Source organism: Sinocyclocheilus rhinocerous, unplaced genomic scaffold (assembly GCF_001515625.1).
Source record: "Sinocyclocheilus rhinocerous isolate Xijiao unplaced genomic scaffold, SAMN03320098_v1.1 scaffold1956, whole genome shotgun sequence".
NCBI lineage: Eukaryota > Metazoa > Chordata > Actinopteri > Cypriniformes > Cyprinidae > Sinocyclocheilus > Sinocyclocheilus rhinocerous.
In genome coordinates, this window is record NW_015638932.1 from 830,485 (window position 1) to 846,246 (window position 15,762).

The window sequence follows — 15,762 nt, forward strand, 5'->3', positions numbered from 1 at the left end:
GAAAAATATCCATGTTCAAAACGTAATAATCACTTTAATCTAGCTTGCGCCAACAGTTGTACACGGAAGCAGCTCCGGGAGGATGACGTAAGAAGTCGCCGTTGCGCATGCGTCGGTGAGTCTCGTGAAAACCAATGTTTGTTTACAGTAGCAAAGGAAGCAAAGTTTCCTTACTTTAGCAAAGGAAAACCAGTCTCCTCTTGGCTTATATCGAAATCCTCTGACATGGAAGATGGCGCGGTCAAGAGCAGGGCTGTTCCTTTCACTCCTATGGAGTTAAAAAACAATCTCTTCAGGATATCTTGAATGAATAAAGACACAAAAGAAAAGCTTGGGGTGTTTGATGGAGAATATGTTAGATCCGTTTTAAGGGCCGAAATAGCCGGGCCATTTTTAACTTAAGCTATGCAGAAAAAATTCTGTTGCACAATGGTGCTTCGCTTTCACATACCTTCGCTGTGTTTCACTACATCCTTGTAAAACATCATTCCTATTAAAATCAATCAATTGTGTGTGTGTATATGCACATATAAATATAAGTATTATATACAGAAGTATTGACTAAGTTAATTATGAAATAGAAAGTCATTACTATAAGTCAAAATCATATCTATGATCATGATCCAATGAAATACCATGTAATGATTTTGAGATAAAAAGTCAAAATTATGACATACTCCCCCGGTTTCACAGACAAGGCTTATGCCTAGTCCCAGACTAAAATGTAATGAATTCGTCTGAAAGAAGAAAGTCATATACACCTAAGAGGCCTTGAGGATGAATAATTCATGGGCTAATTTTCTTTTTTGGGTGAACTAACCCTTTAATCGGTACTGGTCACAAAAAAAAATATTGCACAATACTTTTATGCTATTAAAGCTATTAAAAAGTTAGCTATTAAAAAAATGAATGGATTGGTTCTCACCTGTCAGTCTTTGGAGGAGCGGTTCTTTGCTTGTTCACTTTTGCATAAAGCCCCTCTAGCGCGTCCTCATTGGGTGGCTCCCTGTTGGGGGCGGGGAGAGTAGGCTGACTGTAGTTATGGGTGGGAGTTCCAGGTGGATAGGGGGAGTGGCTGGAGGCGGGAGGTTCTCTGAAATTGTTGATGCGAGCATAGTTGGGATCCAGGTCATCGTCTTCGACGTCCGGGAAGATGGCGCGGTCAAGAGCAGGGCTGTTCCTTTCACTCCTATGGAGTTAAAAAACAATCTCTTCAGGATATCTTGAATGAATAAAGACACAAAAGAAAAGCTTGGGGTGTTTGATGGAGAATATGTTAGATCCGTTTTAAGGGCCGAAATAGCCGGGCCATTTTTAACTTAAGCTATGCAGAAAAAATTCTGTTGCACAATGGTGCTTCGCTTTCACATACCTTCGCTGTGTTTCACTACATCCTTGTAAAACATCATTCCTATTAAAATCAATCAATTGTGTGTGTGTATATGCACATATAAATATAAGTATTATATACAGAAGTATTGACTAAGTTAATTATGAAATAGAAAGTCATTACTATAAGTCAAAATTATATCTATGATCATGATCCAATGAAATACTATGTAATGATTTTGTGATAAAAAGTCAAAATTATGACATACTCCCCCGCTTTCACAGATAAGGCTTGAGCCTAGTCCCAAACTGAGCTGTTTTAACTGAAAAAATTGCACTGACATATCTTAAAATATATCAGTGCCATTGTTTTGTCTCAAGATGCACACCAGTAATGTTTTTTTAAAGAATTTAAAAAATTCGCTATTTCTATATTTCTACATATTTACTAATAGTATGTCGGAATTTTAATGTTTTATCTCATAATGACTTCTCATAATTATGACTCAGTATGTCATGATTATGACTTCTTTTTGCGGAAGGGTTAAACATCCAAAAACAAGTCACTTAAACATATATGATTGAGTTTTAATATGTTTTGCTTTATTAGATCATTAGTCTTGAGTCTTTAATTACTATGAACAGAACAACCAATTAAACCAATAGGGCAATTATCATGAGTTCAGAACTGGTTTAATCATTTCTACAGCTTCAGACTGATACATTTGCATATTCTTCTATTTTATAATTGAACTTTGTGGATGAAATAATACGTGTTATGTAAGTGGTGAACATACTTTGACAGAAACATCTCAGGTTCACTCTTGTCCACCTCCTCTTCGCTCAAAGCTCCCAGTTCTTTAGCCTTGGATTTGTTTTTTCTCCCAAACCTGGATGAGGGTTTGAAGAAAGCGAGGATGGAAAGAAAGAAAGAGCACAGACAAAGAGAGAAAAGGTGAGGATGTGTTATGTTTTCAGTAATGAATGACTCAACAGATTCCCTGTGCTTCCAAGTACCAAAGCAGAATTTGCTCTAGAAGATCTAATGATTGTACCATGTACCAGCCTGCAAACACACACACACACACGCCTGCAAAACCAAGCAGTATCAGTGTCCAATGCCCTGCAGTGATTTCTCTAGCCCATCTCCACGCCAAACCTTCAGAAACTCACATATTCTTCTGCTCTGATCTGAGGTCAGGCGGGGTCTCTGTGCTGACAGGCAGATAAAGACAGAAGAGGAAAAGGTTATATCAAGAATAAAGCTAATAATTATAGAGAGTGGGTGAGATGATCACACGATCTCAGGCCAGTGAGGCCGTAATGAAACATCAGTGGCAGTTGTAAAAAGAAACAGCTTCTGGATCACTAACTGGACGATCAATGTGAAACTCATGAATAGTTGCTTAGTAGTATTACTCTTCTTCTACAATAAAATCCAACCAAAAAGTAAAAAACTATTTAAAAAAAAGAATATATTGTTTTAGGAACATTACTTTATTTATTTATTTTTTGCATTGTGATATTCTTTTCATGATATTTAAGCACATTTCCCCCTCAAAAATAAAATAAAATAAAATAAAATAATCAGGGTTTCCAAGTTTCCAGGACTTCCTGCAGGGGTCCATAAACGGATATATAAAACAAAGAATTATAATATTTAGAATATTCTATATTTTATTGTATTAATTTAATTAAGTTCAATGAATAATACAATGATGCAAACTTACAATTCTACTTTACCAATAGTATATAAATTAAATATTATTTAATATTAATATATTTTTAAAATATTATTATAATACAATTATAAAAAAATATATTAAAGCATTTATATTATGTAAATGTTTAATATTGTGAAATATAAATTTGCAAATATGTGACCCTGGACCACAAAGCCAATCATAAGGGTTGTTAGGATAGGACAATATTTGGCTGAGATACAACTATTTGAAAATCTGGAATCTGAGGGTGCAAACAAAATCTAAATACTGAGAAATACTGGCCTTTAAAGTTGTCCAAATGAAGTTCTTAGCAATGCATATTACTAGTAAAAAATTAAGTTTTGATATATTTACGGTAGTCAATTTACAAAATATCTTCATGGAACATGATCTTTACATAATATATTAATGACTTTTGGTATAAAAGAAAAATCGATAATTTTGACCCATACAATGTTTTTTTGGCTATTGCTACAAACATACCCCAGCGACTTAAGACTGGTTTTGTGGTCCAGGGTCACATATTATAAAAATAATTTATATGTAAATATTATTATTTTGCATTACAGCACTAAGAATTTAATTGTATTGCATTATCAAAGGTAACTGCAGAAATTTGGGGTGGAGGAAAATGTGTTCAATTTTCATGTCACAAAATGCAAAAAAAATCTTAATGGTCCTAAAATAGGCTTATTTTCATTATGAAAATATATAATCTTTTTTTTTTTGTTCATGTGAAAAACGACCTGAACATTTCTTGACGGTTTTCATGAGATTCACCCTGATAAACACACATTTGAATAACAATGACAGATGTGCAATGTCTATTAACAAATGAGTATTCAATTACATTTCCACAAACGCACACTCTAGTCAGGAATAATCACAAACCTCGGCTCCCAAGATTCCTAAATTTCTTTTTAATTTGACACAGATATCACCGAGGCTTCAGTTTACCGACATAACAAATATGCATGTTTGCTCAAGACAAGCCGTGACTACATGATCCAAACACTGGCCCACGAGCGATTCAAGGGTCCGGTTGGATCCAGCATCCTCTTGCCGTGTCTCCTGTGCGTTATGCCTCAAGAGTACTCCATTTCCCAGCCCCACACACGCACTAATGACTGTATTTATCTCATTAGGCTGGAGCGATCTAATACCGGCAGCTGGCATGCTAGCTCTGCCTTGCCCTTAAGCACTCTCATTAAAACCAGAGGGAGTCGTGGCCTGAATATCAATGTGCCGTCCTGCTCAATCCAAGTGAGCGCAGCACCGGTCATCACGCAACACAGAGCTCATGCAACTCTACTTGATTACCGGCCACTTGACATTTGTCATTGTGAACATAACACAGTACAGAGTGACCTGATCCTTCTGAAAACTGACCATACTAACTGCAGTTTGCACAGTTATTATTGTAAAACATAACAAATAATATGGGATCTACAATGGTATGTACAAACAAATTACTTTACATGTCATATCTGTTGGTTCTTGGCCATAATAAGCTGTAAATAAGACCAACCTTCATGCTGACAGTCAAAAGTCTGGTTAAGCGAGACTGGAGTAGCTAAGCACTGGGTTTCCTGACACCAGTTTGCAATTCAGCCTATGTGTCTTGAAAACCCAGCTGATAACTCAATCTACCTGAAGCCTGAAGCGTTCAGGTGGATTCGATTGTCGTAGTAAATGTGAAACATGCTCTTGGAAGCTGATTACACTTCTAAGAGTTGTCAGCATAAGGTTGAAGTATGTAGCCCAAGGTAGCATACTAACAGTTTAATACGGCCTAAATTGAGTTTGCAAAGTGAATTAGCATTACTTTGGTTGTTAACCTGAGATTAAGATGGTCTATGTAGCTCTTGGGAGACTTAAAATTTAGGCGGTGGAAATTACAGGCTAACATTAAGGGCGAAGATGGTGTGAAATCAGACAAAACGACAGGAATGTTGATGAGAATTGTGCGCGCTGTAATTACAAGTCTAAAACCCAATTATGCTGTAATGTAACCTACAATACTGAAGCCGTCTTCGTAAAGAGCTTTTTCTCTGGCTTTGTGCTAGCAGCTCTTGGTTTATCGATTGACTCAACTTTACTGAGTGTTGCAATTTATCAGTCTAAACCGGAGGCTAATATTTCAGCAGACAAAACCTCAATTTTCACACAAACAGACGGCTGATCCATGGGAACTGGGGACGTACTGCTAAGCTGATCATTATGTTTGCATATATTAATGCCTGTTTCTCCCCTGCCTGGTTTTAAGAATCTTTCTAATTAGGTAAAACTGTCAGGAATGTCTGTACAATTTTTTTAAATGTTTTTGAAAGTCGTTTCTTCTACTCACCAAGGCTGCAATTATTTGATCAAAAATGCAGTAAAAAGAGTAATATTGTGAAATATTATTACCATTTAAAATAACTGTTTTCTATTTGAATATATTTTAAAATGTAATTTATTCCTGTGATACAAAGCTGAATTTTTAGCAGCAAATACTCCAGTCTTCAGATTTGCTGCTCAAGAAACATTTCTTATTATCAATGTTGAAAACAGTTGTACTGAAACATACTTACGTAAAGCATGATGCATTTTTTTCAGGATTCTTTGATGAAAAAACAGTTAAAACAGCATTTAATTATTGTTACTTTCAAAATACTTGCTGAATAAAAGTGTGTGTGTGTGTGTGTGTGTGTGTGTGTATATATATATATATATATGTATTTAGGGTCACGGTTCGATATGAGTTTGGTACAACAGGAAAAAGCAACAAAGCCCCAATGCTATTTTTTTCCATTTATTTTAAACAGACAGTAGTGCTACACACTAGGGTTGTGCCGATAGATGATAGTATCATGTATCGATGATAGCTTTTGTCTATGTCGATAGTCAAGACAATATTACAACATTCTCCTATTAATGTATTAAATTATTATTATTATGATTATTATTAGGCGGCCTATTATTATTTGGCTATTATTACCAAATTGCCCTGCTATTTCATTTCAGCACCGCACTTCACACGCACAAATTAGGATTAGGCTTCTCGTCCTCGTTGGAAATGTTTTAAAAACAGACTATAAAACTAAGCCCACATCAAAATTGAACCGCAAGGTGATAAACCTATATTTTACAAATTATGTCAATAGTGCTAAAAGAGACATTTTTCTTGAACAGCTGTATGAATGAACATGCCGAAAACTGCATCGTCATCAGCATTTCGTTTTCTTTACAGCACATTATCAAAAAATATTGATGCTTATTCTTCATCATCGTTATTATAAAAATATGCAGATAAGTTATCAGTCTTAACAGGGCTCGTCATGGGGTGCGCGGTCCGAAGCGCTGTATGACTGATGTTTAATTTAACTTTACTCCAAATATATGAACTTACCTGTTTTAAATACTTTTATATTTAACGTGTTCGTTTATGTCCAATATTTAGTGTTAAACTGTTGGTCTTTAAAATAAATCTACTTTTGATTTTCACCGTTGACTAATTTTGCAGACCTTTTAGACTGATAACTTTCGTGCGCTGATGCAGCAAACTTGTCACAGGACGTGCGGTCCTAATAGCGATGTATGACTGTTGTATCCGAATATACTGTATATGAACTAGCTGTTTTAAATATTTTTATATTTAACATGTTACTTTATCAGTATGTTTGAAAGTGTATTATTTCGATTACTGGTGCTTCCATAGGCTCTCTCTCTCTCGCACATGCGTTTAAAAAACAAATAGTTATGAAATAGCCTATGACAAGTACAGAGAGTCTCTCTCTTGCCCCACCCACGCACGATAATATGCACGATAATATTGGAGAGGCGATCTCACAAGCTGGCGATATGACGATATAAAAAATGACGCCCAACACTACTACACACATGTAGCATGAGCAGTTGTTTTTGATTTGAATTAGATTATTATGTAATTTCAAGATTTAAACCAAAAACAGTATGGTCTGACTTTTGATTTAAGAAATTATGCTACATAAGACACCTGCACAAAACAAAAACAGCAGCAAGGCTGAATGAAAATGCAAATGTATTCTCTGACAGCAGGTGGCGCTTATGGAACAGCAACGATACAGCGTTTCCTTGGTTACCACTGTAAACAAAGCAGCACTGTGATTATGAACAGTAGCCTAATCTAATGTGCATTATACGCAGGTAAGTGGAAAAGAAAATGCCACCGAAACTTTTCTGAAGATGTGAAGTTCCCCTAAGAAATATACATATAACCCACCGCCCCCAATTCAATATTTATATAATTTTCTTCCAATATTTTGCACATCGCAAACAGTGAGCTTGGTCTGCCTGAAAAACAACGATACACCACCCACGATCGTATCGTGGTAATCTCAGTATGTACCGCAGTCCGCCCCTGCCTTATTTCAATGTGGATATACCAGCATGAGAAAAGGCATGTTTATACATGACTTCATTACTTGACATTTAGGTGATTAACAAGGCTAAACAGAGTGCAACTGAGGGTACAAGAGATTTGAACAAGGAGAAATTAAGGAAAAAGTAACAATAAATAAATTACAATGAAAAGAGAGAGAGAGAGGTTTGACAGATTAAATACAGTAACTATAATTAGCCTCAAAAACACAGTAAAAGGGGATTATTATACTAATTCCAAACCAGTGAAAAACTAAAGGGTTAAGCAAAGCTATATTTCAAATACTCTTGCATCATTAGCAGTACCAGAATTCAAAATGAACAAAGCTAGAAGATGAACTGAAAATGTAAGTCAGAGAACATTGACTAGGACTACTGAACCATGATTACGGTCACAATCTAATTGCAAGTCTTCACAACATCCAGCCAATCTGGCAACACAAAATTACTGTGGTAAAACTATATACTTACTAAAACTAAATACTACAGTTGTTTTTGTGACTTTCATCACTGAAACCTTCCTTATTAGCAGTTCATCACTACTTGAACATTTGACACTGAGTTTAATATTATACTAAATTTTAATGTTGTCCTCAAATATCGACATGTATAAAAGTATAGTGTTACTTGCATCAAATGGGTTAAAAAATATGTTTAAAATGTTCAATGAAAAGAGCAGTCTATTCCACTTTATAAACCAAAATTTGACTCTGACTGGATGAATGAATCACATTCTCTTTCTTATTATCACCAAAGAGACTAGTAAAATTGCAGACTAGTACAGAAAACCAATATGTTCAGACACTGCACTTCTGATGAAGTTGTTAAATATTTTTTTCACCAGTGTAAGTAGGTGATAAGCACATTTTGTGACATGAATCTTACTTTAAATGTTTTCTGGCTTTAAATGTTTAAAATCATATGCGTGTTATGATTTACACAGTTGACCAAACTGTAAAGTCTTGTTACAGTTTTGAGTGGCATTTGTCCAAGCTGCAGATGGCATCTTCCATAAAGCGTACATCAATCAAAACAGCCGGCGATTTTCTGTAAGAATGACACTTTGACTGTCGGTTTGACAGCACGCATCTGTCACTTCCCACCAGACTGGAGCAACATCTCTATTATTCATGTATCTAATATTCAGATAGATGATGTTCATGGACCTCTCACCATATGATATCCATCCGAACAAATTTATTTCCACCCATGGCGAGAAAAAATTATATCTGAAGAAAAACTGTAAGTGATTTCTGATGTATTATTAATTAAGAATATCATACACAACCAAAATACCAAATAAACACAAATCAATTAAATTAAGGGATTTAAACAAACCTCTAACTAGCAGTGTTCCAACTCTGGTCACTTATATACTGTGTTATTCGAGCATCCGTGCGATACTGCTATAATTTTTTATAAAGGGTGTGCAGCGAAGCCAATATCTGTATCTGTAACAATCTCAAAATAGGTTTAGAGTAGGGCTGCACGATAAATATCGCACGATATTTAAGGCGCATCTCGTCAGTAAAGCTGGTTCTGTAATCAGCGGTAAATCTCTGAGGTGATTAGACTTCAGATTTTCACATGGTATGGTTTTAAAACTTGCTATAATATTTCACCCATGAAAAAAGACCAAAAAGTTGAATCTGCCACCCATGCTGGTCCTCTATATTTGAGCATGTTGAATCTCCATAAGCCGTTTTTTTTTTTCAGCACTTGCTAATATTAAAAAGGCGTGAAAGTAAATGTTAATGTGATTTGACCACTTCCAGGCCAGGCGTGTCTCTGATGGGAAAGAGGCTGTTAACCTTTACCGTCAGAGCAGCATTCCCTGAGCCCGGGCCTGCTGGAGAGAAGTCCATCAATCACACAGCTGTCTCATAACGCCGTTCACAATGAACGCATGCTGGAGATGGAAGATGAGGAACAAGTGTCATGGGATACTGCTTGTGGTTTCCAGACTAAACCTTGACAGGCTCAATACAACAGTGCACACTTAAACCGACACTCTCACTGTCTGTCTAACACACAAATGAACGTGCACATACAGTAATATGAGTGTAGTGTCACAAAACATGATTTGTTGATGAAACTACACTTTTATGAGTGCACTTTTATTATTCTCTAATCTAATCTAATATATTTTATTATAATATAATATTACACATGTATATAGTCATAGCCAAATGTCTACAATAATGCACCCTTTAAAATATTTAAAACACTCAAATTGCAACTCTATTTATTTATTTATAGCTAAATGTCTACAATCATGTGTCCATGAAAATAGACAAAAATCGAATATTGCAATTATGCAATTATAATTAAATTGCAATTATAATTATTATTAGTTTACATGGACACAAAATAAGATTTTTTTCAACTAAATGTCTACTATACTACGCTACACGACAATATAATATAATATAATATAAGTAAACTCAAAAGTACATATTTATAGCTAAATCATCAAGTTGCTCATTTCCATACAATGGAAGTGAATGGTGACCACTGTCAACCAAGATTTTCAGGGCAAAATAATGAATGAATAACTATTGTAAATACAGTCTAAGAGCTACAGTGTAAGTTCAGAAGACTTGGAACACATTGCATAAGTCATATGGACTAATTTTAGGATGCTTTTCTCATGCATTCTTGTCCTTTTTGGAGCTTGAGAGCACCTGGTCCCCATCTTATAAACCCAAATATAAGCAGAATGTTTGTCATCATTTTACAAAAGTTTTGTTTATGTAAAGTGACTTGAGTTTCGGCTTAAAGTGCCATCTTGAGTTGTCAAAACACACATAGGCATATCATTAAATGTCTAAGATTTAATACCTCTCGTAGACAATTTAGCTTAAGCGTTTCGTTACGTTCAAAAGAGACGCGCACCGCGTCGAGACTCGTGAAGTTTGAAAGCACAGATGAACCTACAAATGAACCCTCACAAACAAACATGGAAAGGAGGGCCTGCCACGAGCGATTAAGTATGCAAAAGCTCATTAATATTCATAAGTCTCTGTGCCTTCTCTGCTGATATGAATATGTGTTTTTAGTCCACAACGCCTGACTGACAGAACACATTGGCATGAATAAATGAGGAAATCACTGCAGAATGGGGTTCAATTTTAGAAACAGATTTCAGTAATTAGCCTCTCACGGGCTGCACTGAGCGATTGTGTTAACAGCTTCATATGTTCCCACTCAGACGGGAAATAAAACGTGATGTGTCCATCCCGCACCGCGCTGAAGCATGTGTGCCACGCTAAATATAAGCTATAATTCAAAACGTCAATAAACAGATATGGAGTCCATTATAAACATCATTGTATGATTATATGTGCACCAAATGTCATAACCATGCACTTTGTTTGTGTGTGTGTGTGTGTGAAAGCATATTGTGTTTATGTGTGTGCTAAGACAGTTAAAACATTAGCTACCCTTATCTACTTTCCCCACACATCAGTTTTTGTAAATCGGCTCTTAAAGGTGAAGTTTGTAAGATTTGTTTTTATATCAAAATACATTCTCTTAACCCAGTTTATTGTTCATTGACTACAGTAAGTACGCCATTCATGGGTTTATTTAAGTGTAAACATTGAGCCTCCCAGGCACCATCAAAACATTTAGAGCGGTCCGCTCAGAACTGTCAATCATTCCAGCTCAACCAACCGCGATAGTTTGGGGCACGGCTGCTGTAGCAGGCTGAGCCAGAGAGTGTTCAGCCATTGAGAGACCATGGCTGACATGTTACACGTGGAAAGAAATTCAGATTTGGTTACAGAAGAGCAAGCCAAAATTAGAAGAATTGCCAAAATATGCAGAGACAGACAACAAGGTAAAACATAAGAAAAGATTGGCAGTGCCTTTACAAGATGGAGAAATTTCATGGAATGTTTGGGCTTCAATTGAAAAACTTGTTTCTTCTCGACAGGTAAACAAAACTTCAGTTTGTTAGCACTTTACTGTCAAGCCCCCAGATCAAATATTGAGATATCGCAATGCATGAAAGGGCATGATGATTGTAAAAGCCGTTTCCAAAGGTTGTTTTATGTTGAAAAGTTGAAATGTTTTTATCTCGATGCGGCGCGGACGCGCCTGGAAAAAATGAGCGCGTCGCACCGACCACGTCGCTTCCATTATGAGATACATTTGAAATAACGAACTTGAGCGCGCAAAAAACGCGATATGTGAACGGCCCCTTAAACTGTTTTTTGCACTAATTAGTTTGTCCACAAGGTGGCAACACTGGCCCGGGCCGTTGTTTCACAGCTGAAAAAGAAAAGCAAGAGACACAACAACAACAATCTACAGGAGACCGCAACATCAATAGACAGCAGTGTTGAGTGTGAGGCGGTTATGAGATATCCACAACTCTAGTTTCAACGAGTATAAAGACAGTGTTTTCAGTCATAACTTCTGGTGAGAAATAGTGCAGACACTTGATGAAGATGATTGTCATATTGAGTATAGTTTGAAAGTCTGTGTGTTCGGCTGTACGTATACGCTGAGCCACTTCAGACAACTCGCCAATAGCGCTTCAATGGACAAAAACATGCACAGTGTTTTTATATAAAACACTGGCGGGTGACTCTGTAAACATGGTCTTAAAATAGTTATAAAGTCTGTAAAGAGTTGGGAGAAAACCGGACGTGTGTCTGATGTGCGTCAGGTTTTAAAGTGAAACCTGCTGAAGTCTGTCATTGACGGAAATCACAGAACAAAAGAAAAAGAGAAATCACTCACTGCTCTGCTCGCTCATTAACGTTTGTAGCTTGAATAAAGATTAATCTATATAGTTTATGCATATACAATGTATGGTTTATGTGAAGATTGTTTTAAGTTCACTTAAATTAAAAGTTGTTATATTTTTTAGAGCCTATTAAATGTTGAAAATAATGGATTTCAATTATACTGTAATGTTGAATGGCTATAATTAAAGGCTAAAATTGAGGGAGAATGCATTTAATATAGACATCAGTAACATTACTGATATCAATGATACTGGTCTTCATTAACAATAGGCTACTTAGTAAAAAGATGCCATTAAACACATATTTAAAATAAACCATCTTTATGTTGTTTCTACATTAATTTGGAGGTTTAATATGAAATGATGACAATATTAATATATTAATATGTGATTAATCGCAATCAATTTCAGAAAAATGTGTGATTAATTAGTTATTTTTTTAAATCAATTGAGAGCACTATATTTATTCTTTTATAGAAGTTACTGCTGGTAATATTAGTTCATTTTACTGCTGAATATGCATTTCAATATAAGTTTTAATTTTATAGGCTCCCCCAGAAAGAGATCGGGATGGCCCCCTACCCCCTTGGCCCCCTTCAAATTTTCAATTCGATAATCCGGCCCTCAAATGAAGCTAATTGAACAGGCCCGCCTTAGTTACTGCCTTAGCAAATAGTGGAAAATGTAGAATGTTTTTAGGCCAAATCCGACCTCATGACAGTTAGTTTTACACAAGCAAATACCACTAAAACTTTTTCCAGGAAATGTAAAATCTAATGTATATGTTAAAGTATTACAGCACTTTAGAAATGTAAAGACATTTCTGGGTTCGATTGTCAGTCGCTAATGTTCGTTTTCAGAAGGCGGTAAGTATTAGCTGTTTTATTGGCTGTGTAACTCTAAGTCACTGTAATTGAAGCAACGGTTGAATGTTTCTCAATGGAGTCATAAAAGACTGTGCATGGCACACGCTATTCAACATGGCTGCCATTACTATACACAATCACAAACCCAAATGATCTTTGAAAGAACCGAAAGCAAACCAATTGCAATTTAAATAATTCATAAATGTACAACTTTTGCAAAAAAGCTACAGCTTTAATAACTTCAATAACACAAAACTGTAAGAGCACCACAAACTCAACAACATTCAAAACATGTCAAGACGCAGCAGGAGAGGAGCTGACTTTCTTTAAAATCGTCCGGGGATTAAACAGAGCCAAATGCTAAATTTAAGTAAATTAAAGAATCATCTCCATTCAGATTACTGTCAAAGCCATCTGCTCATTCATAAACAAACACTATGAGCGTGTTTATAGTTATACTAGTATGTGTCTAACTGCTGCTGGCTTAGGAATGCAAGATGAGTGGTGGTGTGTAATCTTGATGTGCAACACGACTCTTGTATGATGCATTCTGGGTAGAGGAAGTACAGGCGTGCTAATTGGCTTGGTGCCGCATTGGATTTGTTGGTTCAGATTTGGAAAGTTTCATGGAATTGAGGTGGACAGATCGGAAAGCAGCAGTCGTGCGTGTTTTATATCAGAGCGGAGTGTGGGTTAGTATGACACACCATGAGAATGGTGTCAAAATGTGTGTTCAGTGTCAAAATAACCATATGTGAGGGTTTTATTTATCTGATTATTGCATGCAGAGGAATTAGCATGTTTAAAAGGATGAATTCTGTAGTGCATGCTTTTATGTGACTTTCAGCTAAAATATGCAGTTAAAAATCACACTAAACACATCCAATATCATAAAAAGACAGTACATTTTAAGTACACAAGTATAGGTATATTTTTAAGTACATGTAATGTAAAATTTACCAAAAAAATGAATATATAATAAAATACAAGAAGCGTACACAGTAAATGGGGAAAATAGTATGAAAAAAAGGAAAACAGTAGCATATTTAAGCCCTAGACAGCCATCCATTCTTGTACTTGTCTCTCATTTTACACGATCCAGTCAATTACCGGTGGATAAGATCTACACTTTTTCTAGTTTTTCTAGTAAACATTTTATTTAATTCAGAAATATGTCATTATATTTCTTCGTCAATGGCTTGCTGATACAATTTCTTGCAGACTTGTATGTAGTTGTATGTAGTCTTGTATGTTGATGTTAATATTATCAATGTAAGTCTACAGAAATGTATGGCCGTTTTTACATCCACTTGGTGAAAATGCTACATCTGATTGTTTAGATTGTTAGAATATAAGATTTATAATGAGACTGAATGCATAATACATACAGCCATCAAAAACCTCCATTCAGGTACTTGTAACCAATTTTACACGATCCAACCGCTTATCGACGGATACAATCAACACTTTTTCTTGTTGAACATCATATTTCAGTCAGAAATACGTCATGATGGAAGTCAAATGGTTTGTGGATACAATTTCTCGTTGACTTTGTAAGCTAGCAGTGACAGAAATGGTGAAACATTCCCAAGCGAACAAAGATAAAATCCCCAAAAAAACTAATCAAAATGAAGGTTTCCATGCAAATACAAGGTTCTACTGATCAATTGATAGTCAGAGCTGGAAAAACAGGGGTCGGCCCTCACAGAGGAGACATAGGAGGTCTATTTTATAACTCAGAGACACATGCACTGTCATTCAATCATCTTTCATCTCAGATGAAAAGAGTTCTAATGTCCGCCAAGAGAGGAAAAGATTATGCATGAAGCCCAAATATAAAACCATCAAACACAAGCCTGTCGATCTCAATTAAAGGCATGGATATGACAGTATGTCTGTCATCTTATCTGTCTCTGCCTATATTTATAAAATCACACAAAGACAGCATATAGTTAGTTCACTTTTCTTGTCCTCAATTACCATGGTGCTATAATTATAGGAAGGCCTCCATGTGCAGCTGCATCAGGGGGCCCTTATGCAGTACCATCAGTCACCCCCTATCTATCAATAGATCAGCACAAAATTAATACTACATGAATGTTTTCTAACTTCATTTGGACCATTAGGATTAAATACGTTTTCAGTACATTTCCGTTAAGAGCTGCAAAACAGCATCCATTTTTCAATCATTTGCTAATCATTTGGCACACATCATTGTGAAGATTTCCTTTTATACATGTATGCTTGAGTAAAACTGTGATGTGTGTGACTTTCTAGCTTTTTTTAGACTCATACCTCAACAATCCAAATCCTTTTTTCTTTGTCTTTTTCTCAGGGTCTTCAGGCTCGTCCTTCTTTTTGCTCTTTTTCTCTTTCTTCTTTTTGGTTTTCTTTTTCTTTACCTTCTTGTCATCATCTACTTCCTGTCGAGAGGAGCTGCTGGCAGGCGTGTCTCTTCCGGAGTCTTCCTCAGAGTCATCTGTTGGTGAAGAACAAAGACATGAGCAAACACCTAATGAGATCTAATCGTGAGGAATCAAACAACAATCCATGAGCCAGACTCTTGCTTGTCATTAAATGATAAAGACAATCTTTATGGCATTTTACCTCTAAATCAAATACAGATTGGAATTCATATGCATTGGAGAAAAAAAAAAAAAAAAATTAAAAAATATAAAATAAAAAT

At 35.8% G+C, this 15,762-nt stretch overlaps 1 protein-coding gene across 1 annotated transcript in view; it reads right to left on the reverse strand.

Moving 5' to 3' along the window:
• LOC107750057 (partitioning defective 3 homolog B-like) overlaps positions 1-15,762 on the reverse strand; it is a 177,748-nt gene that overhangs the window by 42,662 nt on the left and 119,324 nt on the right. The window contains exons 19-21 of the mRNA XM_016565315.1: positions 15,372-15,555; positions 2,127-2,219; positions 926-1,189 (exon numbers count right to left, since the gene is read on the reverse strand). Of these exons, the coding sequence (XP_016420801.1) occupies positions 926-1,189; positions 2,127-2,219; positions 15,372-15,555 (541 nt within the window). The remainder of the gene's footprint in view (positions 1-925; positions 1,190-2,126; positions 2,220-15,371; positions 15,556-15,762) is intronic.